Below are 25,288 nucleotides of genomic sequence, written 5' to 3' on the forward strand. Positions count from 1 at the left end.
ATTACGATTAATAGCCAGTTATTTATTTCACATACTTTTGTTCACACTGTCGCAGCGTACCCAAACAAAGGACATGGGATTCTTTCAGGTGCTTTTCATTGTTTCCTTGCACGTTTTTACATTTTTAAAATTCTTTTCACAATGTGTTTTACTGCCTTGAGGTTACTGGACTCACAAAAATAATGCGATTACACACATGAAGATTTGTATTCGATGTAACAGTCCACCCCACCCCCCAAAACAACACTGAGCATAGTTTATGTCTTTGTTGTAATTGCTTCCTAAAGATGTGATAACTACATAACTGAAAGAATTTTTTTGAGTAACAGTTCATGAACACACGCTCTGGGCAAAGTATTAATCAATTTAAGTGACAAAACCAGTGAATATTGTTAAGATTCAATATTTAAGATAGCTTTGAACATAGTTGCTCATGTTTGATCCTCTGGTTTACCATGAGTGAACATTTTCTTATCTTTCTGGCTGGTGTTTTTGTCAGGATTGTGTTGGGGGGGTGAGTCAGAGGAGTGAAAACACTCCCCTACCAGGTTGTGGTGGTTCTCCTTGAGAAAGCTGCATCCGTCCAACATGCACACACTTGAACTCTTCTAACACCCCCCACCACCCTTTCTCCTAACATGCACAACACACAGATCCCCCCACACCACAGCAAAACCCTCCGATCCTTCCCATTCCCGCTTCTCCACATGAACTAGGAGACCCACTTCAAAATGCTCAAAATGGCAGGAATGTTAAACAAGCCAGTCAGACCTTGGAGGAACCGATTACCCCCTTCCCCCCGCCCAATCCCACCCCCAGCCTCCCTGAGAACGAAGTGTTAATTCTGTTTTAACTTCCACACTAAAATCGTGTTTTAGTGGCTTACAGAGGAATGCCCTTGAGGTAGTAGACTTTAAACGCCTGGGATGAATTCAGAATCAGCTTTTTGACGTTCGAAGAATAGACTCAAGTTCTGTCTGCGAACGATTAAAACAGATCCCATCTTTTTCCTTCTATACCACATATCTGTTTCACTCGTTTTCACCTTGTCTAGTCTTTATTCCATCGACGTTCTCTGGGGTGTAGACACAGAGGTCGGCCTCTTAAGTGAATGTGCCAATGAGGTGAAGGGACACCAAACCCTAATTCCCCTGATTTAACTCCTCGGAAACATGTCATCTCTTTCAGATTAGTCTCTTTTGTTCTCCACCCTCCCCCACTCCCTCTCTCCTGCTCCCTCCTCCTCTGCCTGCTTCTGAGTCTCTCTCAATACACACACACACACTTACACATACACACAATGTGTTGGTCACAGATCACACAATAGCACTGATGGATATTTTCATTCATGTTATCTTGTAAATGACTTCCAGGGATGGTGTAGAGGAGAGAGACGGGAAAAGAGAGACGAGGGCAGTAGTGAGAAAGATATAATGCGTCACTCGGAGCCAGCAAGACCGATAACCCCCCCCCCTTCCCCCTGCTCCCCTTTAGAACAGCTCATTCAGCTCACAGCAGATAACAAGCCCACCCTGGGGTTACGCACACACGCACACACACCCTCTCAAATAAACAAAGCCGTGATGTTACAGGACTGCTCGTACACACCAGCTCTCTACAAATGGTATCTTAGGTGTCGAAGCCATTTAATATCTTTGCCACCTCTCCTTTCCTCTGCGAGCAGTCAGATAAACCACAGCCAGATCGATAACTCTGTTGACACAAACTAATAAATAACAAATGATGGCGTCGTCAGCCACATATCTTTTGTTTTGGGGTGGGGAAATGGTGGCTTTGTCCTTGCAAAAAGAAACAACTCAGCATATGTTTGGTGAAATTAGCACCGGAGCTCACGTTTAGTACGGGGACTTTATTTCATCTACGTTTGCAGAAATGTAGCTGTCCTCATGTCTCGTGAATGTCAGTCTGTTGGCTAGAATGCTACGCTACACCTGGTGAGGTAAGCAAAACCAGTCTGGCAGCAGGCAAATAGTTTTGTTGCATTGCTTCTGATCAGATCAGACCTGATCAGAGGGTGAGATTTCAAATGTCTGTACCATTTGATTACTTTGCCCATAAAGGGGGCATAAACTGTCTTTTTAGTGAAGTCAAAAGAGGTCAAGCACAGTTTCAGTCAGTTTCATACATTCTTGGTTTTCTTTCCTTTAGCAGTTAAAAGAAAACGGCTGTTTTTTATTTGCACTATTGTGAATTTAAATCTACTTTCCTGCAATAATTATAATAATCTAATGATATAATTCTAGCCCCTGGCTGTTGGCCGTGCTCAGCTGTAATTGTTGGCCGTGTTCGTTCACCACCTCCTCTATGTATTCTCAACAGACTTGGCTGTGTTTGTGTCCTCTTGCAGCGCGAGTGGGTTTGTTAAGAGGATGAGGGTTCGTGACCCGGTCAGAGCGACAGTTATGTCTCGAACACTGTAGATAGCCAGGACAACCTCCTCACACACTGAATGCCAGGTCTGATCCTAACACATTTCTGCGTTATGTGAAAAAACATGAATGGAAGGACAGCAGCTTGAACTGAAAGCTAAAAGCTAACTCGACATGAATAGGTGCGGCGACAGAAGTTGTCATTCGTAAAAGGGCTTTACGTTGACGACTGGTGACGGGGCCGGGAATGGGGTTAAAGCTAGCGTTGCTCAGTGGTGTATAAATGGAGTGGAACAATAACATAATTCCCCTTGGGTGTAATGTTTGCTTTGGAAAGGCAACCTTGTAGTACTCCACAAGTCCTTAATCCTATTACTGGCATTCCAATTGAGTTTGACTCAAGGAGGAAAAAAGAGTCAGGAGGAACAGTATGCTAAATCTTTTTTTTTTATACATTACCGAGTCTGGCTGCATAAAAAAAAGTGTGAACATCCTCTGGTAAAGTCATTCTTTCCTCTTCTCTGCTTGCAGATTGTGTGTACATTGAAAGTCGGCGACCCAACACTCCCTACTTCATCTGTAGCATTCAGGACTTCAAACTGGTGAGTACATTTTCACTTCCTGTGTCTTTGTCCTGACGTTGCCTCTTGCAGTCATCGCTAATCAACCCGCTGAGCAACACCGCCTGAAAAAAATCTGGTCTTTGATGGAACGTGCACCGTAATGAGAGGTTCTAGTTGGCGAGTTGTGTTCTATTTCAGATGAGAATGGAATTCAAATTAAGATGAAATAAGATTTCTGATTTGTGTGTCCGAAGAGTCATGTGGAAAAAGAAACCTCCCTTAGAATCATGCTTGAATATTATCTACCTGTGCAATCTGCTGGCAGTTTAATAACGCTTGTAATGGAAATGAAGATGTTTGTCGATGCACCTAATTGATTTAATGAAGGAGAACTTCGCTGGTTTTCAATTGATTTTCTTTTTTTCCAAACTAATGCGGCCAAATTGCCTCTTTTGCTGCATAAAGAAAGGAATTAGGTTGTAATTTGCTACTGAGAATGGCTGATTCATCAGACTCGGCCAATTTAATTTCTCTGCAACAGGACACCTAGAACATCCCCAACACACACACACACACACACACACACACACACACACACACACACACACACACACACACACACACACACACACACACACACACACACACACACACACACACACACACACACACACACACACACACACACACACACACACACACACACACACACACACACACACACACAGAATTGATTTTTTCCCTCTGTGTGTTCTGTGTTTGCTAAAGCATCATATCACAGTTTAGACAGTTGGGTTTTGTCTTTTTCTGAGAAACGTTCCAGTCTAATTTCATTGTAAAAATGTACACAGAACACTGAATTAGTTTACCTGAGAGGTGGTTTTCACTGCGTTTATACCATGAAACAGAAAAATGTGTGCCACAGATTAATTTTTACAATAACATTTTAGTGTCCTAAAACAGAATGGATGCAACTCCTATAAAACAGTACCGTCTGTAACCTCCCCGCATCATGCCTGCTATGGACAGAATAACAAGAGACTGTGTCAAATTGTTCAGTTTATTCTGCTGAGGTTATGAACGCTCCTACCATATCGTACATCCCACTGCCTCTCCGACCGTTTTCGTGGATCTGTGTGTTCTCTTCAAAGATGTAAGTGGACTATGTATAAATGCAGAACATTTTTCAAAAAAGCAAATCCTTTTTTTCTTTGCTGTTAGCACAACTGTTGTTGTATAAATTGGACGCCAGAGCCGGTGCTTTTGTGCCCAGTTGTATTTTGGTGGTTTGTAGTGAACTTCCTTATTTAGTGAGTAAAGACTGCTGGAGTCTATCATTGATGGGTCTTTGTCATCTAATAAAGCGTCCGACTCCCGCTGGCGAGCATCGGCTGTGTTTTAACAGATTGGTTGACTAAGCAGAACGCTGGGGGGCTGGATGAGAGCTGGCCAGGCCCCAGGGGGGGGGCAGCGTAATGGCTGCCAACAGCTAGGGTGATTATGGAAGGTCAGCCACACAACAACACACACACACACCATTTTTGAAGAAAAAAAAAAGTGGAATTGTGTGTGTGTGTGTGTCTGTGTGTGTGTGTGTGTGTGTGTGTGTGGATTCTGCACTTACTGCTATGTCAGGTCAGTTGTTGTGTGTAGATGGAGGTTTAAGGTGAGCTGTAGGTCTATCAGAGGGGGGAGGACAGCAGGGCCCCCACGTTAGCGTGATGGCTGCTGATGCTGAGGACGGCAGGAAGCCTCATCATGAAACACACTCTCAAAAACTTTCACCTATGTCTTTATTTAGCCCGGCAGAGGAGGCCGGGCTTTTCCAGGGAGATTGAGAATAGCGTTCTCTCTCTGCCCCCCCCCCCATCATTTGTAATTAATGAACAGCCATCTGCATGCCTGTATGTGTCTGAGCAGAATGAACCCTTGTCTTTTCTATGTTAAAACAACAAGCCCCGCTGGCTCTCTAAACAAGTACAGCGTTTTTCAATGAGCTCACTTTGTCACCAGGCTACAAATCACAGACGAGTGGCACTCGGCTCGCTGCATACACGCCTCCCACACCTGCACAAAACCCTCTGTTAGAGCGACGGCAGATTTATATTGTTTTTGGGTTGTTGTTTTTTACCCTCGCCGGTTTAAACTTCCATCCATCTGGCCCACCTCAAATCTCTCTCGGCTTGTTTTTTTAAACCTTGGAGGTTTATTACTGTGAAGGAGAAATCCTCACCTGTTCATTCCACTCTGTTGTGTCCTGTGACGGTCAGACCGCCGTCATTTCCTTCTCTCGCCGTAATATATTAGAATTCAAGTTGCCTGTTATCTTTTCTATCTAAGTGGACCCAAGCATAAGACTCTTTATTTCCTCTCCCTGCCTCGTTCTCCACCCCCCACCATTGCTTCTGCGCAGATTATCGATCACCCACCCCACCCCACGGTGCAGGGGGGGGGGGGGGGTTGGGGTGGGCTTTGGAGGCACAGCCGAGAGCAGATTTCATTGGTCCTGAACCAAACAACCTCATCAGTATTGCCCCTCTCACACACTTCCACTTCTTCCCTGTCAGTGTGTGAGCTGCGGCGGTCTCTCTCGTGTACTTTATCTAATGACCTGTGAATCCAATTAGCGGCGTGTAGAAATCCTGAATGTAGCTATCAATCTATCCTGGGTGGCCAAGAACAGGAGTTGAAGGCTGCCGTGCCATAGCCGTCTCATCGTCGGTATTACCATGCAAGCCTTCTTGCTGGAATGTTAGCTTTCTTGTTTCCTCTGTGCACACACACACACACACACACACACACATTTACAGAGGGTTTTGTTATTCAGCAATAACACGTGCAAGAAAAAAATCCATTCTGCAGCATCATCAGGGTCAGTTAAGCGTTGGAGGACAAACATTTTCCTGAGTTTGTTTACTCGCCAGTGACAACTTTGCTGCCCTCTGTATCCTCAGTGACATATTGATCCATCCATATGGATTCAAGACTTCTGCCATCCTCTTGAAATGTCTGCCCGGATACAGAGGTGACTCGCAGGCAGACATTTTTAACCGTTACAAAACAAAAGCACCACAATAAAACGTGTCCAGTTAGATAATTATATTGATTGATAGAGGCTGTTTGTGCAAAAAAAAGAAAAGAAAAAAAGAACTGAAACAGTGATCGACTAACATTTGAGATGTTAATGCAGTGGCATCATGATAAGAAGGAACCAATTAAACGACACAAAATGTGATTTTAAGTGTATTAGGAGAAAAAATTCAGCTGACTAGGAGGCATTTTAGTAACCATCCTGATACTTTATGGATGCAACTTGGAATTGAATCGTGCAGTTTATGTTTATTTTCATCACAGGAGCTTCCATGAGTAACATTAAAAGCCACCAGAGAGACTCAGCCCTCAGGAATCTGCTCTATATCTGCTGGCTGACCCTGGCTTCATCCACTCCCACTGCTTTCTTACCTCGATCGTCTCCTCCGTTTCACTCCCTCCTCCCTCTTTGAGCTGCTGTTGAGCTCACTTACCACACTCCCTCCAATGTTCTAGTCCTTGTGTCCATGTTCTCGGTGCTCATTTAGCCCCCCCACCTCCCTCCCTGCTTGTATCTAACACCATATAGCATAGTGTAGCATCAGGCGGTCCCTCCCACTCCCTCCTCACCCGCATCCTTCTCTCTTTCTCTACTTTCTCCCAGCATCCCTTTCTCTGTGTCCTTCACTAATGGAGTGATTGCAGCATAACACACACACTTATGCAGCCTCATAAACATGCACACACACGCACACACACACACACACACACACACACACACACACACACACACACACACACACACACACACACACACACACACACACACACACACCTCATCATCTCTTCTGCTAGATCTTCCTACTTATCTACATTTAATTGGATACTTTGTACAATGCAATTATCTTGCCAGGAGTCCAGCTCACATGTTGCAGGCCCGGCACCTTAGAAAAGACTGAGTGTTCTTTGCTGTGTGCTCTGGATTGGTTTATATTTTGAGACCCTCACCTTCGCATTTATTTAAAAACTGTGAGTTTAAATGTTTTAGGGTGTATTTCTCTCAAGGTTGGCTACAGTATTTTCTGCACTATAAGGCACACCTAAAGGGTAATTTTCTCATAAACCTACAGTGCCCCTTATAACCCAGTGCGCCTTATATATGAAATAAATTATAGAATAAACAATTCATTAAATGTGCGCCTTATAGTGCAGAAAATACTGTATATGTTTTCTCTGAGGAGATTTGTGAAAGCAAGTCTGTAAAATGTAAAATATTAAGTGTACTTCATTAATTTGTGCAGTTACTTGGTTGAATAGAATTTAATATGTGACAAGAACTGCAAAACATGTGTCATTTTTGAGATTGAAGCAAAATATGGAGGAAAAACGGGGGGGGGGGGGGATCCTCTTGTTTTTTTTACTGTCCATCAGTTCTATATGTTTAATCAGACTTTTAGACCTGCATGTATAAAATAGATGAATAGATTGTGTGTTTGCGTGTGTCTGCAGGATTTTAAGTGTATTAACAAACCAAACTGTCATTCCAGTTGAAGTCCTGACTGAGGTGAAACATGATTATTTATCTTTGTGAGTTGTGTGTTCGTCCGCCCTGAGCCTGGAGCCTCAAACCGTCATTTTTGTTTCAAAATGTTTGAACTCTGAATCGCTCTGCAGCGATGAGTCATGTTCTGAGCCGTGTTCCGATGTTTCACAGTTTTCATTGGTTAGCCGACAATTGGTCACCCAGAATTCCTCTCTTCAACTGAGGAAAAGGAAGGTGGAGGTGAAAGTGTGTTTTCTGCTTCTGGTGTTGATGGGTATGAAAAGTGCTCAAAATAATTACTGGACAAGTTGTGTCATAGAAATAAAGGACAAGATGCTGTTTTAAACGTAAAAAAAGCAAAAAACAGACAGTGCTACAATATTGTGTAACATCATTACTTATCTAAAAGTCAGCATCATGCAAATTGTATATTTGTGCATTGTTGAAACCGTTTGATGTCAGTGTAGTTGTGTGCTGTTAAAACAGAAGGTGTGTCTGGACAGGAAACCCCATCCTTTTATAGTTAGTGATTCCCACACCATGAATCTGTGCAAACTGGTTTTGTATGACCTTGTTATCCCTGATTATTAAGGACACACATGAACTATTGTTCTGTTGCTAGGGAAACAAAACAATTTCAGGTGTACTGATTGCAATTCTCAGTGCATTGCAGATAATTGTAATGTTTCTCAATTTGTATCTCTTGCCAACACGTGTTCTTAGCTTCTTAATAAACCAGCGTATTGTTCATATTCATGTAGTGCTGGATCGCTTGACATGTTTGCGGTCACCGTGTGTGTTGTGTGATTCTCAGCTACTCACCTCGCTCTGTGTCTTTAGTAACACCCGGGAACTGTTTGACATGTTGGCTGAACGTCTCTCGTGTTTTGTTTAAGTGATTGATTAGCAGGTGGATTCCAGGGGACAAACACCGCTTTTACTCACACAGTTTTCTATTATTTCCAGCTGCTATTTCAGCATAGCGTAATGATGGTGTTGTCAGGTGTGTTTTATTCAGTCTAATAAAAATAGCAACCAAAAAACCCCCCAGAACCTGAATACCATCTAGACTTTTAAGCAGCTCTAAAATGTCTATTAATTAAGTTGATTTTGTGTTCCACATTGTTTTATAATACTATTCAAACAAAGGTGGAAAAAACACATTGTAAATTATTTTATAAGGCTGGTTTCAACATTCATGTTGGATAAAAGCAGCATATCATCCCCAGGTGTGTGTGTGTGCGTGTTCGTGTGCGTGTCTTCCAACACACTCGCACGCACCAGCGCCAAATGCCAATTGTGTTTCACACAACTGTTTCCTGATGGTTTCTGCTGGTGTGTGTCTTACAACATTGCAAAATGCCTCCTGTTCGAAGCCTGTGTCTGAAACTGTTTGATAATGATGCAAATATATGTGCATAAATACACATGCTCAACATGAGTATTTATTAGGTTTTCTGAGTGCAATCCTAATGGAATCCAAAATGCTGAGAGTCACCTTAACAATGAAGCTGCCTGGCTAATAGGCTGGCAGCTAGCTTGTCTGCCTGTGTTTGATATACGATGATATCCTGCCATCGCTCTGATCCTTCCGCAGATACTTACCCTTATGTACAGCTGTAGTGTCAGATTGTCTGGTGTTGCATGCAGCAATCGATAACAAAAAAATGGTTATAAACCCTTTTCACCCAAAAAGCTCTTTTTGTTAAGACATCAAGATGGTTGATTAGACAACCATCAACTGTTTGGTGTCATTTGCCAAGAATGTCCACTTCCCTCCCTGCATTCTATTGTTTCTCCCTTTGTGTGTGTGTGTGTGTGTGTGTGTGTGTGTGTGTGTGTGTGTGTGTGTGTGGTGCTAAGGTCCTCTTTTCAGTCCGTGGTCCATTCAGGCGCTTGTACGTTTCACACATGAACACATGGAGGTGCAGCCTCTAACCATTGTGTGGGGCTGTCTTGTCTGCTCGTGTCTGTCCTCTATGAGAAAGCAGCTTTGACAAGGGCATCAGGGAGTCTATGGAGCGACTACGTGCTGTGTGATTGAAGCATTTGATTGCCTTCAGTGGTCCTGATTGAGTAGCAGCCTTAAATCAATAGAAGCCCAGCACAACTAGGAAACCCTGTATGGCCATTTTTGGTCAGAAAGGAAAAATCCCAGCTGGAAAAGGTTAGCACAGAATAAAATTTTTATTCTTTGATGTGAGTAAATGTCTGCTCAGATGACCTACTTGTGTTTGTCAAACGACCTCCTTCTCCCAACACAGCTGATTAAAATTAGAGCTCAAGCTGGGATCAAGCCAAGATTTTGCTGATGCTTTCACACTATTGTGCCTGTCTTCACTCTGACCACTATGACTATAGTGGTGCAGAGAGAAATGTATTAAATATGTTGGTCTGCCACATTCAAGTGATCACAGTGTGAAAGGTGTTCTGAGAACCACACTCCAGACTACAATCACTACATAACAGTTCTAAATGATGCATCCATCTCCTCTTTTTAGGTATCACCTCTGTTCAGGTCTCATAATAGTTCATCAAACACTGCAGATGCTGATTCTTCAGAGCATTGTCGCTGCTTCATCAACGCCTGACACTCGTGGAATCCCCTGCAGAGCACAAACCCACGGCAGCTAGTTCAGCAGACACATTTCCTTCACTATATTCATATATAAATACGATTTATATACTATATTCAGGATGTGAACACAATCCTGTGTTTGATGATTAATGAGAGGATTATGAGAGGTGTCTGTTTTCACTACAGCACTTTGTTGCAGCGTCACTATGACGACCAGCTACACTGAGGTGATATTATCCTCTTATGGAAAACGACCTCCTCTTTCTGGAGTCAATTAGAGTAGAGCCGGTACCACATAGTGGGAACACGGCTCAATAGAGGTGAGGCTATTTATGCAATTCTCTGGTGCAACATTAGGTCATTTAGTAAAGGTGTTTCTGCAGCCGCTGGTTCAATGCAAGCGTGGTTTTCCCGCAGCAACAAGCTAGTCCTGCTCTGTGTCGGTTTGGGAGCTCGGTGCATTTCTCAAATCGGATGGAGGCTGCCATGCATCTTTCTGACTGCTGTACAGATCTTTCTCACTCTGGGTAGACGGGCTGGATTGATTGTCCACACGAGCGCAATGATGAATAAATACAGCAACACAAATGGCATGTTTGAGATAACGACACTGTTCAGCCTCAGCGAGCACAGAGGGCTATATTGAGCTCTGCTCGCAGACATAAAACCAAACCTACTTAACCCTCCTCTTGGCGCCCCACTCCTTCTCTCCTTCATATCCGTATCTTTTCATCTTTTTTTTTTTTCCGTGCACAGATAACACTTTCAGTCATCCCCACTGCCCATCCTGTGCATTATCTAAATGCTGCTACGGAAACTAGTTGGGTGACCAATAGGGTGGGTTTTCTGGGGTGGTAGATGAGAAGGGGGCGAGGCTGATAAAGTCTATATGTAAATGTGACTTTATGTAAATATATCCGAAATGGCAATTCCCCCTCCTGAATGGGGGGTGGGATGTGTGTGTGTGTGTGTGGGGGGGGGGGGGGGGCAGGACAATGGCCATAGCTTTTTCGTAAGTCCTTTTAAAAGCTCAATCAATAGACACCTCCTTGACCCACCATTGCTTAATTATTCAGCAGCTAAGCCTTTTGTGTAGTTCACGCTCTTATTCCAATCGTTTTATTTGTCACACACACTTGGATGCATGAAGATTTGTCCGCTCATTCCCAGTGACAAAGGCCATTTGAGCCTCTAATATGTCTAAATGATGTTGTCCCTTTTTGCTGAGTTGTTGAAATGTCTCGCTCCCCCGACACATTTTTTTTTCTGGCACATCACAAGCGAATATTTCTCCTCTGATGTCTTCACATCTGAAGTAAATTCCCCACACTCCGGTGTGGAGCACCACATTTTTATCCTAAAAGCGGGGAGCATAAACAGACACACATCTTTTATGACCAGAAAGAGACAATACAAATGTAGAAAAGACCAAAATAAAGACAAGGTAGATGTGACTCTCTCAAACCGTAAAACTCTGAACCCAGTCTTTTGGTATGATGGTAATGACAGGGCCGGTTTAATTACCTAACCAGGTCTTCCTGCTGAAATGAAAACGGTTGACTCCTCCATAGGGAGTTGACTCTAAATTAGAGGGTTGGGGGTCTTTTGAAGTAACATAATGTTTGTAGCATCTCACAAACTGGATGGTTTTCATAATAGATGCTATAAAATTGTTGATGAATTCCTTCTTCTTCTTCTTCTTCTTCTTTTTCTCGTGGCTCATCATTACCAGGGCAGAGGATTGTATTTGGAGGAGACTCTTCAATCCTTTTCTGGCCACAGAGCCCCCGGGGGTAGCAACCAGACACTAAACACATTTTCGTGGATTGGTCAAGCTTTAATTGGATTGGCCTCTGCTCTGCAAACGGGCAGCTAATTTCAACCCACCGCCTCGTTCTTCTCCCATTTTACATTTCCTCTCATGTTCTCCATATTCCTCCTTTACACCCTCCACTCCCTCCCCCCCCTGCTCTCTCAGCTTAAGTAGGTATCTGGCGTGCTTCGCCGCTGGTTCTCAGCTCAGTGTAATTTCCAGCTTGTCCAATGTGTTACATGCCAATAAAAAAAAGAATGTGAGAGAACAGAAGAGGAGGGAGGGCTGGCGAGAGAGGAACGCTGTGGAAGTGGAGATTTACAGTGGTATTGAATTCACACGCTTCCTCTGAAACCCCACCCTTCACCCCCTCACCCCGCTTTCTGTGCTACAGAACACATGGTAGAAATTAACTCTTGCCAGCAGAGAGAGAGGGAGAGAAAGCAAAGGGAGGAAGGAAGGAGGGCAGGGGAGCAGACACGAGAGGAGGAAATTTCAAGGATTGCAGCGAGGTCTGTGGAATGTCTCCACTTTGTACCTTTGAGCCCACAGCCTCACACAGCCCCTTAAAACAACAGCATCGCCACAGGCAGCCATCTCCAGAGCAGGCTTCACCCTCACACACACACCTTCTGACATTTTGTACCTCTATTTCACCTGGACTCACAGCAGGCTTGATCTGCTCTCTCTCTTTGAGTGCTTGTTGATCGAATACAACACGACTGGCCCACATATGTTCAGCCTTTGATTGTGAAAGGGGAATGTAATGCAGTTCAAGAACTGTCTTATACCATGTGTCTGGCACAATGCAACCAAGTCAATTCATATGGATTGGGGGGGGTGGGCTGGGTGGGGCAGGAAACCGTTACCCAGAAACCAGATCAGCCAAAGTCGGAACTCATAAATATAAACCGTCTATGGTAACAGTCATAGTTAACCAAAAAAAGAACAGGAACATATATTTTCTAGATTTCATAATTCCAGGCCCATTTTTTCCTTGGACAAAGAAGGAAGATTGTGTGTTTTTCCCGTTAAGCACGTCACATTTCCGCCGGCGGCGACTGTGACCGTTGTTGCCTGTGCTTTGATGGGAGAGACTAAATTGTGTTTGCCTGTCTGTCACTGTCAGTGGATCAAATGGCGAACAGGAACCACAGCTGCAAGGGCTTGGGGGATGCTTCGCCACACATGCATACGCACTTGATTTATTCTGTGCCGGGGTGTTTGTGCAGTTTTGTGAGTTGCAAACAGGCACAAAACGTTGCACACCATATTTCCTCGTGCTGTGCTGCGTGTGACTCGAGTCCTGTGTCGTTCTTCCAGTCCAAGCCTCTAAATTCCCAACCATCTCCACTCATCTGCTGTTTTGCAGGACACTCTTCATCCCTCCCAGCCCTGTTTTCTCTCACAAACATCATTACTGCTGAGACGTATCCCTGCTACCAGCTGATGTTACTGTTGCCTTGATCCCAGACAGTACACTATGAAACAGCACAAACACTATTCACAATGTTAAACACATTACCTGGCATCAAAGGGCTAAGCTATGCTATCTTTTCATTTCTGCGTGCTCAAACGCTCTTTGTTCTTCTCTTTATAGGAATGTACTTAACAGTTTAGCAGCGTTGTGTTTTTTGCACAGAGCTGCCTTTGTTTCAGCAGGCAGTTAACACTCGTGCACAGAATAGAGGGAGTGAAGTCTGCGCCATTAAGATCGCTGTTATTAGCCTCACCACTATCTTAATGACATGAAAATACAGACCTCCCCCAAGTGTTTTTTTTTTTTTGTTCTGAAATCCCCAATGTCTCTGCTCTGACGGCTTCCTCTCTCTCCTCACATGCAGGCAATTTCTGGCAATCTGTGTTTGTTGCTTTGGAGAGTGCTTCTCTAAATTTCTTCTCTAATTTGCTTGGAAATGGAAATGATGAAAACATCTTGATATTTTAGCGTATAAGGGATGTGTTTGCACTAGCGTCGTTACATTCTACTATATAGACTGCTGCAGCAGTAAGACAAGCTAACCTTGGGCTATTGAGTTTAACAGACCATTTTTGATCACCATAATGCCCTTCCCATTTGAGTATGAATAATTCTTTACAGCTTCCCATCACTTTCAGTTCCTCACAGCTTATGGCGTGCCTCATCTTATTCTGCGTTATTTCTTTTCAGCATCTCCTTTCTTGCCTCTCCTCTGCTGTCTGAACCCTGTGATGAATCTCGCACCTCAAGGCATTGTGGGATGGGTTAGAGCTGATTTTGGCCTTTTAATAATAGTCGCCCTGTGCTTGCATTTGTTTGAATCAGTTCACACCAGCAAGATAGCAAAAAAAAGAGAAGAAAAGAAAAGAAAAATCCTTCTCCAAACCTCCTCCCACCTCCCTGTCTCCTGTGTTAACCTCATCTCCAGGTGAAATGGGATGATTTAATGTGCTCCGGTGCTGGAGTGGGTAATGGAGTTGGGGGATGAATGTGAGAGTGAATGGTAGGGAGGGATGTTGGAGGTGACGGAGACCCCCGTCTGTCTCTGTGCTCTCCTCGTATGGACGCTAACCTCTCGTCCTCTCCTCCCTGCAGAGCTAATATACACACATTTACACAGAACACACACCTCATGTCTTGAGTTTGTGCACTGCAGTGGAACTTGTGCTTACAGTCTTATGGCCATACACTGGTGACAGGAGCTGCGGGGGACTGATGGAGCTTGCTGTTAACAGATGGCTGACTGTCTCTTGGAGGACTGCTTGGGTACAAAACGTCATCTTTAAAGATGCCTCATTGGATCACGAGAGCTGCCTGTAGATGGGCTTTACTCTGAGTGATAATGAGACAATATTATTTATTTATCACAGTCATACTTGACCTTTCTTTCCTGCAGAGGACTTATGTATGTAAATTTAAGACTTCTTCAAATCACACACTGAACTAAAGTGTCTTTGAGCCTGTCATTGCAACGCAGTACAAGTGCTAATTTAAACAGTGAAAGGTACCGAGGGAGAATATTGATTACGACTATTGATCAAAGCGACGCTGTCCTTGCCACCACCCCCAACTTTGTCTTTGTTTGGGCTGTTTTCCATGTTATAACACTTCTTTATTATCACTCACATTGAGTCCCAGGCCCCGTCCACAAGACGACGGATTTTTTGAAAACGCAACTTTTCTGTTGCATTTACGCGTTCCGTCCACACGACAACGCAGATATCTGGAACGAAAACGCTACTTTTTAAAAATGCTGGCCGAGGTGGATTTTTTAAAAACGCTGGGTCTGCGTTGTCGTGTGGACGGTGTATCCGCGACTTTTTAAAAACGCTGACGTCTTACCTGCGACGAAAACCGCTGTGACGTCATATTTATGTGTGTTATGACAACAAAACATGGAAGATTCCTATTGGATAAAATTTGACTCAATACTGCCACCACATGGTTTGGCATGCTTATAGCCGTCTTCGAAAACGTACTGGTGCGTTTACGTGTGGACGGAGATTTTTTAAAAACGCTGCGGCGTGGACGTGAATCGTTTTCAATGCGTTTTTAAAAAGTTCCATTTTTTTAAAAAATCCGTCATCGTGTGGACGGGGCCCCAGAGAGAGTAGATTAGAGGCGCTGGTCTTGTTTGAATGGTTTTTAAGCGACGTACACGACACCGTACGCAAGTTTGCATAACTAGCTGCAGACTGTTTGCTGTCATGGTTAAATGCCATTTAAATGTCAAATGAAAGTGAGGGTGCAAATAATATGTGAGATCTCTGTTGCTTTAGAGTCTGGTGGATCAGTGAATGCTGTCAGAGGCGTTAGCTTGTTAAAACAGGTTAGAATATTGGACACAGTTGCACCTGTACATTCTGATTAATGTAAAATAAAGTTAATGTACATGGGACGGCAGCTTAACATGATTGATTTTGTAAATCTCCCAACAATCACCTGATATTTTCCTTTAAGCATTGAGGAAGTCTCTCTCTCTCTCTCTCTCTCTCTCTCTCTCTCTCTCTCTCTCTCTCTCACACACACAGATCATTTACAAATTGTAGAAGAAACATTTCCAAGGCAGACATTTCACAAACTGTGTGATCACATGACTGACAGTGGCAAGACAGCGATACAAACAGATGTGTCAAGAGAATTCTGAACATGCATTCATTGATGGCGGCAAAAGCATGATCAATAAAAAGTGGGTAAATTAACTAATACAGATGTTGCTTGAACCAAAACTGAAAACAAAGTAATAGAATGATTGCTTTACAATAATATCCCAGTCTTCTTCTTGTTCTTTACAATAATATCCCAGTAGTATACAAATTCAAACCTTCCGCTGTCATTAAAAAAAATTTTTTTACTTGTTTCTGTCTGTGTTACTGAAAGAAGCTAAAGTTGAATATTGAAGTACAGCTCCTTGCAATGTTTAATAGTAATGATAATAATAATAGTAATAATAATAATGATAATAATAGTAGAAGTAGTACAGTAATCCCTTGCTTGTTCACGCTTCTAGATGCCTGGCTTGACTACGTGTTGGATTTTTAGTAGGTAGTCATGTGATACCGTATGCGTGTGATATGGGCTGACAGCATCCGGAAGCCTGCTGCCTTCCGAGGTTCACGGAATGCAGCGCGCTTCCGTGAAACACAAAAATGTTTTAAACAGTCGATAAGAGTGTGGGAAAAGGTAATACAGATAGAAGGTGGTTTAATATCAGTATGGGTAAAATAAATAGTTTTTCACGGGTGGTCCTGGAAATGCATTAACCGCGAGTAATGAGGGATTACTGTAGTAGTATGCGTGCCAGGGTCAAGAACAGTATCATAAGCTTTTAGAATGAACACCACAGAACACGATCACAGTGATGAATCAAATGTGTGTTATAGGAACAGTATTTAAAACAAAGTAGGACCATCAGGTACTATTTCTTTTTGTGCACCCACACAAAGACGCTGGAACCATAACAGACCGGTGCAAAGCTGGGCGGTGGAACCATCATTTTAGAGGTGTTGTGTTTTGCACATTTGCACAATATGGTGTTTTGATTTTTTTTTTGTTTCGTTGTTTTTTTGTTGTTTTTTTCAAAAGTGTACATTTTCACGCCCAAAAGACATTGTTGTCATGCAAACAAGCAGCCAAAATAGGAAAAAGAAGAAAACGTTTTTAGTGCAGTTCAGTTTTTGGGTGAAATGACTGTTGTGTAACTTGCCTGAGATGATAGAGGGTGGAAGAAAGGCTGGCACGAGGCCTGGGCTAGGAAAAGAATTTATATTCTAACAGGAACTAGAGAAATGGGGTGAAATATCCATACGGTAGTTTTGGATGGGTTTCTAACTGAGAACAGAAGGTGAGACAACATCTGCTGTCCTGTTTTCAGCCCCTTGCTTCTTCCCAGTCGTATCTCATGTTTAAAAAAAAATCTGCAAAACAACACAGAAGGACAGTCGTCGTTTTTATTGTTGTTGTTGTCGTTAGCCTTTTTTTTCAGTCTACCCAGTTCGGCTTCTCTTTAACATAGTGATGTTGACATCGATCCCTATGTCAGCCGTCAAGGCTCTGAATTATTGTGGTGAGCCCACACTGGTAGTCCTACATACCAAACCTCTAGTAGTGAAGCAACTGTTGGCAGCAGAAATGCTTTGTGGAAAACAGGCTTGGGCAGATATTTCCTGCGCCGCTGTGAATGAATGAGCCGGCGGCTGCTGCTACGATGCAGGCAGAGCTTTTACTTTTGGTGTGTGTGTGTGTGTGTGTGTGTGATGCTTTCCAGTCACATACAAGCTATATTCTTTCTACCCCAACGTTAAATCTACTGTAACTGTACATAGCTGTTTGAAGATGCTCGTCTGTGTAGTCGTGCCACACACATTGTGCGTTTTTCTTTGAGCTGTGTTGACTTCAGTGGGCTATGGCTGCTCATCTGGCTGTGAAGTGCAGCTCTGCATGCTAGTAAAGCGCATAAGTTCTGAGCAAATTTGCATAGAATCACAAGGTGTCTGGAGCTCGTGTCGATCTTTGCTAGCACCAGCCTGACAAAAAATCCCCAGAGCAACAGCTGACTTTACACCAGCCGGCTGTAGTGCTATGCTAACATGCTTTAACAGCTATGTGTATTAGGGTGATAAGTCACGTTGCATCTGCACTTATTGGTTCCTTTGAATCAAAAGAATGCAACGTTCTATGCAAGCTGATGCCGCTAAGCTGTGTAGCCTTCAACATAAAGGCTGCACCTCCACACCACACTGTTTTTGTGTTTGCGTACTTGCATTACTGTGCAGGCTGTGTAATCACTCCTGGCTGGCGGGTTTAGTGGGAGAGGTGAAATCAATGCAGCAGGCTATGAGGAGAGGAGAGGAGAGAGAGGGACAAGGCTGATCGATATCAGAGCAGCAGGGAGGGGTAATATCCACTCTCTGCAGCACTGCCACAAACAGGGAGGATTGTGGGAGTGATGTGTGGTATGCAGAATAGAAAAAACACAAATGAGAGAGGAGAGGGAGGGGCCACGGTAAAAATAAATAAATAAAAGAAAGATGCAAATCTATGTGACGCCAGTAAACAAAAGGCTTTGTGTCAATCAGCAGATGAAGCGACACGTTTAGCATTCTCCTCACCTCAGAGCTGCTGGGGGATCGTTTGCTTGTTTGCTTGGCAGCTGCCTGCCCATTGGTCAGATGCAGCGGAGGGGTGTGGCTACTCATTGGTAATGTATGGGTCGCCCCCCCACCCCCACCCACCCCGTTTTAAAAGAGTCATCAATAATCTCGCCCTGTTGCGTTCCCTTGGCTGTTTGTCGGTGTCTGCTGCATCATTCCATCATCAGCATATCGCCCTCCACACACCGTCTATTATAAGAATCCACTTTGGTACAAATAGCTAGTGGTAAGACCACCTAATCGCCCCCCACCCAAGGACAGGTGGATAACAGTCACACTTCCAGAATAGATGATTTAAAAAAAAAAGGGCAGATAATCTGCCAACCGAACAGGCTGTAAGTGGACGAGTTTCAAACACGCCGCCGTCGCCAGCGCTTCATCATTTGGAGGTTTCGTGCTCCAGATCTCCTGCTGATGCTGATGGCGTGGCTTTATGAACTCTCTCCTTTCTGCTTGACTGGGCCGAGCCAAGTCGGCTTCGTATTGTCGTTTAAAGTCGGGATGTGATGGCAGTCGGCTGAACTGCACACTGTAAATGGACACTTCCTCTGCGGCGGGGGAGGAAGTCCCCGCCAAACCAGATGGTCACCCCGGGAGGAGTCGTTATCCTCCTGTATGTGTTTATGCTTTTATTCCTCCACTTCCTTTCCCTGTGTATCATATCTTGGCCAGAACACGCTGCTGCAACGCCTTAAATCGACCCGACCTCTTATATAACATACCGTACAGCTGTTTCTCAGAGATAGGTGGATTTGTGCTTCCATGATAGCAGCAGGGGAGGGGGGGGGTAGGTGACTCGTGGGGAGGAGAGGAGAGCGGCGTCTCGGACGCAGCGCTGACCTTTCCCTTTTCTCTATTTCCTTCTCTCGCTCACCGCGGGTAAACAGTCGTCACCCTGACTGAATGAGCTGAGGCTGAGGCAAGTAAACCCCCCACCCCCCTGTCTACAGCAAAATCCTAGTTTACCCCCCCATCCCAGTTCTTGATGCCGCTGCAAGAAGCTAATGCAGTCTGAGGCTGTGTGTGTGTGTGTGTGTGTGTGTGTGTGTGTGTGTGTGTGTGTCTGGGTGTTCAAGCTATGGCTTTTGATTTACAGGTACACACATAGATACAGTAAATGGGTGGAGAAGACTTTGATGTACCTTTGGTAGCAGAAAGTAAAGATATTGTGGTGTTCAACCTTTTAGTCTCTCTCTCTCTCTCTCTCTCTCTCTCTCTCTCTCTCTCTCTCTCTCTCTCGTTCATACAGAAACCAGTATAATTTCCACACTGTCCTAATAGTCAGTCTGACGCTGTCTCTTAATTCGTTAGCCATTGTTTGCTTGACCATTTATATTCAAATCAGAGTCAACATTCGATCCTCTTCAGGCATTCCGTGTGTCTAAAGGTGGTTATCAGTCTGCTCAGTCACTCCAATGGTTTCATTGCCGTACTGAATTCAATAATTTAGACCTTCCTTCACTTTTTAATCTTGCTTTTACTCGCCTTTAGCCAGTGAGTACATTTTTTCCCCCTCTCATCAATTTAAAATCTCAGACTTGGTTTGTTCTTTTCTTTTTCTAATGATTGAATTCACCCCCACCCCCCCCACCCCCGTGACTTAAAATGAATTTTCAGGTCGAATGATACGCCTTTCAATTGTACTGAAATTTGTCACCCTCTCAGAGAGTCCGTTCTTAATCAGGTTACAATATGGCGGCTGTTCCTGCCGGTCTAGACAGAGAGTCACGCAGCCGAGCTGCTGCTCGCACTGGGCCAGCCTTGTTATTGCAGCTGTGTTGTCGACAATACATCTCTTGTTGCAACACAGCAGGAGATTGTTCAAAGCTTCTGGTCTGTGTGTGTGTGTGTGTGTGTGTGTGTGTGTGTGTGTGTGTGTGTGTGTGTGTGTGTGTGTGTGTGTGTGTGTGTGTTAAATCCTTCACTGGTATTCACTTGCAGTTACAGTTGCTGTGAGTCGCTGTTTTCATGATGTGAGCTGTTGCTGTATTTGCAGGCAGGCCACACACACACACACACACACACACACACACTCACACACACACACACACACACACACACACACACACACACACACACACACACACACATATATCCTGGATCCTGCGACATTTGAATAGACACTGATCTATGCTCACACGTATACGGGTGGGTAATTTGCATGTGATTATTTGCATATTGTACGAGGCGAGCGGGCCTGACGGACCACCTACTGCTCAGCTTGTGCAGCATCTGGTTGATACACAGCGAACACCGTGTCTTGCTGATGGGTCCACTGTCGTGGCTGGAGACTGACAAATAGGCAAGGTCACCTTCAGAAACACATAGAGAAGTGGGGGGTGAATAGATGTCTTCAGAAGCTGTGTCCAGATAAAGCAATACAATCACAACTGGTTGAGCTGCGTCTGCCTGATCCCACATGCAGCGTTAAAATCTGTTTTCGCTCTTCAGGGATCCCATCAGTTCATCGGTTCCTGAAGTTCCACACACCTGCACAAACTCAACCTGTCCACCCTTCACACACAGACATCCCACCGCCGGCTGGATCCTGTTTGCCTCGGACATTTATTATTACTGCGTTACCCCTACGCGTTCCAGGTGCACGCGTGTGAATCACACCGATGGGGGGGGGGGATCGATTAGCAGCAGCTTGGACGAGTCTTCTGATTTCCTCTGTTCCAGAGCAGCTCTCAGTCAGCCCTGCAGCTCCTTCTCTGCCACTGCTGCTCATACACACACACTAGGACTGGATTAGCTGGCTGGGCAGGCATCCAAACACACACACACACACACACAGCCTCATATTCATATCTATTCTACACCCCCTCTCAGTGAGCCCCCCCCCTCCCCCTTTCTCCACAGCAGTACTCCAAGTCAGTATTAGTAAGATGTCTCATTAGCTCACCAGGCTACGCTAAAAAGCCAAAGCTAACACAGGCAAATAGCCGTCCAAACAAAGCAACAGGCCGTTTACACACCCCGCGTGACAAAAAGGAAGCCTGCGTCGTCTGCAGATTGCCTTCATTCCTACGTGGTTGTGTTCCACTCTGAATCCTGACTCATGAGTGTTATCTGGAGACCAGAGGAGCCCCTGAAGAGAACACCTCAGGTGTATGCACACATCGCACAAACAGGAAGTATCAGAGAGAAACGACTTTGAACAATCTAAATGAAAGACTGAAGGCGGGAATGACAAGTTTGTTGGCAGGCTTCTTTTCCCCTCACTTAACCATCACTTAACTCGACTTGAATTTCTCGGCCTGAACCACCATGCAGGAGGCAAAGTGTGTTGGAGGCAAAGAGAAATATTTAATTTGGCAGGAGCCAGCATCTAAAGCTAGTGTTCCTGCTCCTAAAGCTAGTGTTCCTGCTCCTAAAGCGAGTGTTCCTGCTCCTAAAGCGAGTGTTCCAGTATCTAAAGCTAGTGTTCCTGCATCTAAAGCTAGTGTTCCAGTATCTAAAGCTAGTGTTCCTGCATCTAAAGCTGGTGTTCCTGCTCCTAAAGCTAGTGTTCCTGCTCCTAAAGCTAGTGTTCCTGCTCCTAAAGCGAGTGTTCCTGCTCCTAAAGCTAGTGTTCCTGCTCCTAAAGCGAGTGTTCCAGTATCTAAAGCTAGTGTTCCTGCATCTAAAGCTAGTGTTCCTGCATCTAAAGCTAGTGTTCCCGCATCTAAAGCTAGTGTTCCTGCTCCTAAAGCTAGTGTTCCAGCATCTAAAGCTAGTGTTCCAGCATCTAAAGCTAGTGTTCCAGTATCTAAAGCTAGTGTTCCTGCTCCTAAAGCTAGTGTTCCTGCTCCTAAAGCGAGTGTTCCTGCTCCTAAAGCTAGTGTTCCTGCTCCTAAAGCTAGTGTTCCTGCTCCTAAAGCTAGTGTTCCTGCTCCTAAAGCTAGTGTTCCTGCTCCTAAAGCTAGTGTTCCAGCATCTAAAGCTAGTGTTCCAGCATCTAAAGCTAGTGTTCCAGTATCTAAAGCTAGTGTTCCTGCTCCTAAAGCTAGTGTTCCTGCTCCTAAAGCTAGTGTTCCAGCATCTAAAGCTAGTGTTCCAGCATAAAAAACTAGTGTTCCAGCATCTAAAGCTAGTCTTCCACAATTTAAAGCTGGTGTTCCAGCATTTAAAGTTGGTGTTCCTGCATCTAAAGCTGGTGTTCCTGCATCTAAAGCTAGTGTTCCAGCATCTAAAGCTAGTGTTCCAGCATCTAAAGCTAGTGTTCCAGCATCTAAAGCTAGTGTTCCAGCATTTAAAGCTGGTGTTCCAGCATCTAAAGCTAGTGTTCCTGCATCTCAAGCTAGTGTTCCAGTATCTAAAGCCAGTGTTCCAGCATCTAAAGCCAGTGTTCCTGCTCCTAAAGCTAGTGTTCCAGCATCTAAAGCCAGTGTTCCTGCTCCTAAAGCTAGTGTTCCAGCATCTAAAGCCAGTGTTCCTGCTCCTAAAGCTAGTGTTCCAGCATCTAAAGCCAGTGTTCCTGCTCCTAAAGCTAGTGTTCCTGCATCTAAAGCCAGTGTTCCAGCATCTAAAGCGAGTGTTCCTGCTCCTAAAGCTAGTGTTCCTGCTCTGTCTGTGGGAGTCGTTGTGTGGTCAGTGTCACCATTTCTTCTCCTCGCTCTGGGTTACAAGATTCAGATTAAGGATGTTTATCGATATAAATATGGCACTCCTCACATTTCAGTGTGAAAAGTTTGCCTGTGTTTTGTAGGACAGTCCTTTAATAGCAGCCATCAGCCTTTCATTTGTATTTGAAGTCATGTGGTCCTTTCTGGTTATATTCTTTGCCCTGTTGTTTCAGGAGAACCTTTTCCTATCAGTTCTTTAGCTGAGTGTCGTCTGTTTGTTCGGTGAAGCGACTCGTAGACCTGCCAGGAAGTGATTTACAAGTCTGCTCAATGCCTTTTAAAAAGGAGCTTTAAATTTAAGGCAGGCGTGGCCGCTCTTCTCCAGCAGCACGCACACACACAAGTGCAAACACACACATACATACAAAGAGCAGCAAGAGCAAATCTGCCCACTTTGTATCAGCTAAAGCTCATCCAATCCAATATGGAGCCGGGCTGACAGATTGGTCCGTTGTGTTTAAAGCAGAGAGCAGTGATTAAAGCAGAGAGCAGTGATTTAATATCCAAACAGGTCAAGCCCACCACTGTCAGAGAGAAGCCCCTCACACACACACACACACACACACACACACACACACACACACACAGACACACACCATTTCTTCCTGTTGCCAGATGAGTAAACCAGGAGGTGCTCATCCCTTCTCATGCAAACGTAAGCAGTGTTCGTTAAGTATTATTGTTGGTGCCCCAGAGAGGGACGCTTGAGAGGAAGGCTATCCTCTTTTCCTCAAAGTGTTCGTCATGAAGCCCATGGGGTGAGAGTGAAATTCTGCTCCTGCAGGCTGTGACAGCCTGATGTAGAGGACCTAGTTCATATGTCTGACAAAGTTTCAGCCGGCCCCACTCCACTGCAGGGTGGGGTAAAGAGTGGAGGTGCTTATGCTGAAAGCCAGTTATTTGTGTGCGTGTGTGTGTGTGCGTGTGTGTGTGTGCGTGTGTGTGTGTGTGCGTGTGTTTGTACAGGTGTTTAACTCTGTGTGTTCGCTCACTCAGCACACTGGCATTTCTTTTTAGAACCTGCTTTGTCAGTCACAGAGATGTCATGGATTGCCTGAGCACAGCAGATCACTTGCACCTCACTGGTGGACATTCACACACATGCACGCACACACACACACACACACACACACACACACACACACACACACACACACACACACACACACACACACACACACACACACACCTAATTCCCATCTGTGTTGCTGCCCAGATGAAAGCGGTTTATTGAGTTGCTGGCAGATAGCTCTGTTTCAGAAAGTGTGGAGGGAAAAATAGGAGTGAAACAAGAATGAAGACGGAAAAGCGAGTGGAAAACCCTCCTTAATCAGACCCAACATCTCGGTGCGTGTGTTTATGCAGTGTGTGAGAGTGTATGTGTGATCTTCCCAGCCAGCTCTTCCTGCCTCCCTGCTCTAATCTTATCATGTCGGAGCAGCAGATTAGTCTTCCCAGATCCCATCGCTGCCTCCAAACGCCACCATCAGCCCTTTGTTCTGTGCTGCAGCAGGCGAGCTGAGCACTGCTTCAATCCAGCCTCTGTGATGCCATAGTGAGTCTGTCTGTCAGTGTCACGCCACGACCAGTCCTGATCCACCAAACCCCAAGCACCCCCCTTGCCCCCCTCGGGGCGTTACTTCACCAGGCTGTTAGCTCTGCAGCCCCGTAGCCCAGCTAGCAGAGCTGAACGCCCCACATTCCTGTCTAATACGGAGCTGCTTCTGCTGCTCTTGTCAGTTTGACCTCACCCCTCCCTCACCCTCTCCAAACCCCCCTCGCTCCCTCTCTCTCCCCCCTCCCTCTCTCTCTCTCTCTCTGGATGCCATCTCCTTTATCTACTCCGTTGTCTTTCCTTCGTTACTCCTGCCTCTGAAGGAAGTCATAGATCCCGTCTGCTGATGTCACCGGTCAGGGTGGGGGCGGGGGCGGGGGTGGGACACTTACAAGGTAAAAGAGTGTTTGAAAAGTGTAGAGAATAAACAGAGTTTTCCTGTATGGGGAGTTGGGGATCTGGTTTTGTTTAAAGCAGATCTCAAGTGTTACAGTGCATGGAGGAGGAGGAGGAGGAGGAAGATGAGGTGGGGGGGGGTACATCATTCGCTCCTAAGGGGTTACAGGTTGTAACGGT

The 25,288-nt window shown here is 44.8% G+C and overlaps 1 protein-coding gene across 3 annotated transcripts in view; it reads left to right on the top strand.

Annotated features, from left to right (window-relative positions):
* rerea (arginine-glutamic acid dipeptide (RE) repeats a) overlaps positions 1-25,288 on the top strand; it is a 123,775-nt gene that overhangs the window by 61,005 nt on the left and 37,482 nt on the right. For all 3 annotated transcript variants that reach the window (XM_068323668.1, XM_068323677.1, XM_068323661.1), the window contains exon 3: positions 2,922-2,992. In XM_068323668.1, coding sequence (XP_068179769.1) covers positions 2,922-2,992 — 71 coding nt within the window. The remainder of the gene's footprint in view (positions 1-2,921; positions 2,993-25,288) is intronic.

This window comes from Antennarius striatus, chromosome 2 (assembly GCF_040054535.1).
Source record: "Antennarius striatus isolate MH-2024 chromosome 2, ASM4005453v1, whole genome shotgun sequence".
NCBI classification, from domain to species: Eukaryota; Metazoa; Chordata; class Actinopteri; order Lophiiformes; family Antennariidae; genus Antennarius; species Antennarius striatus.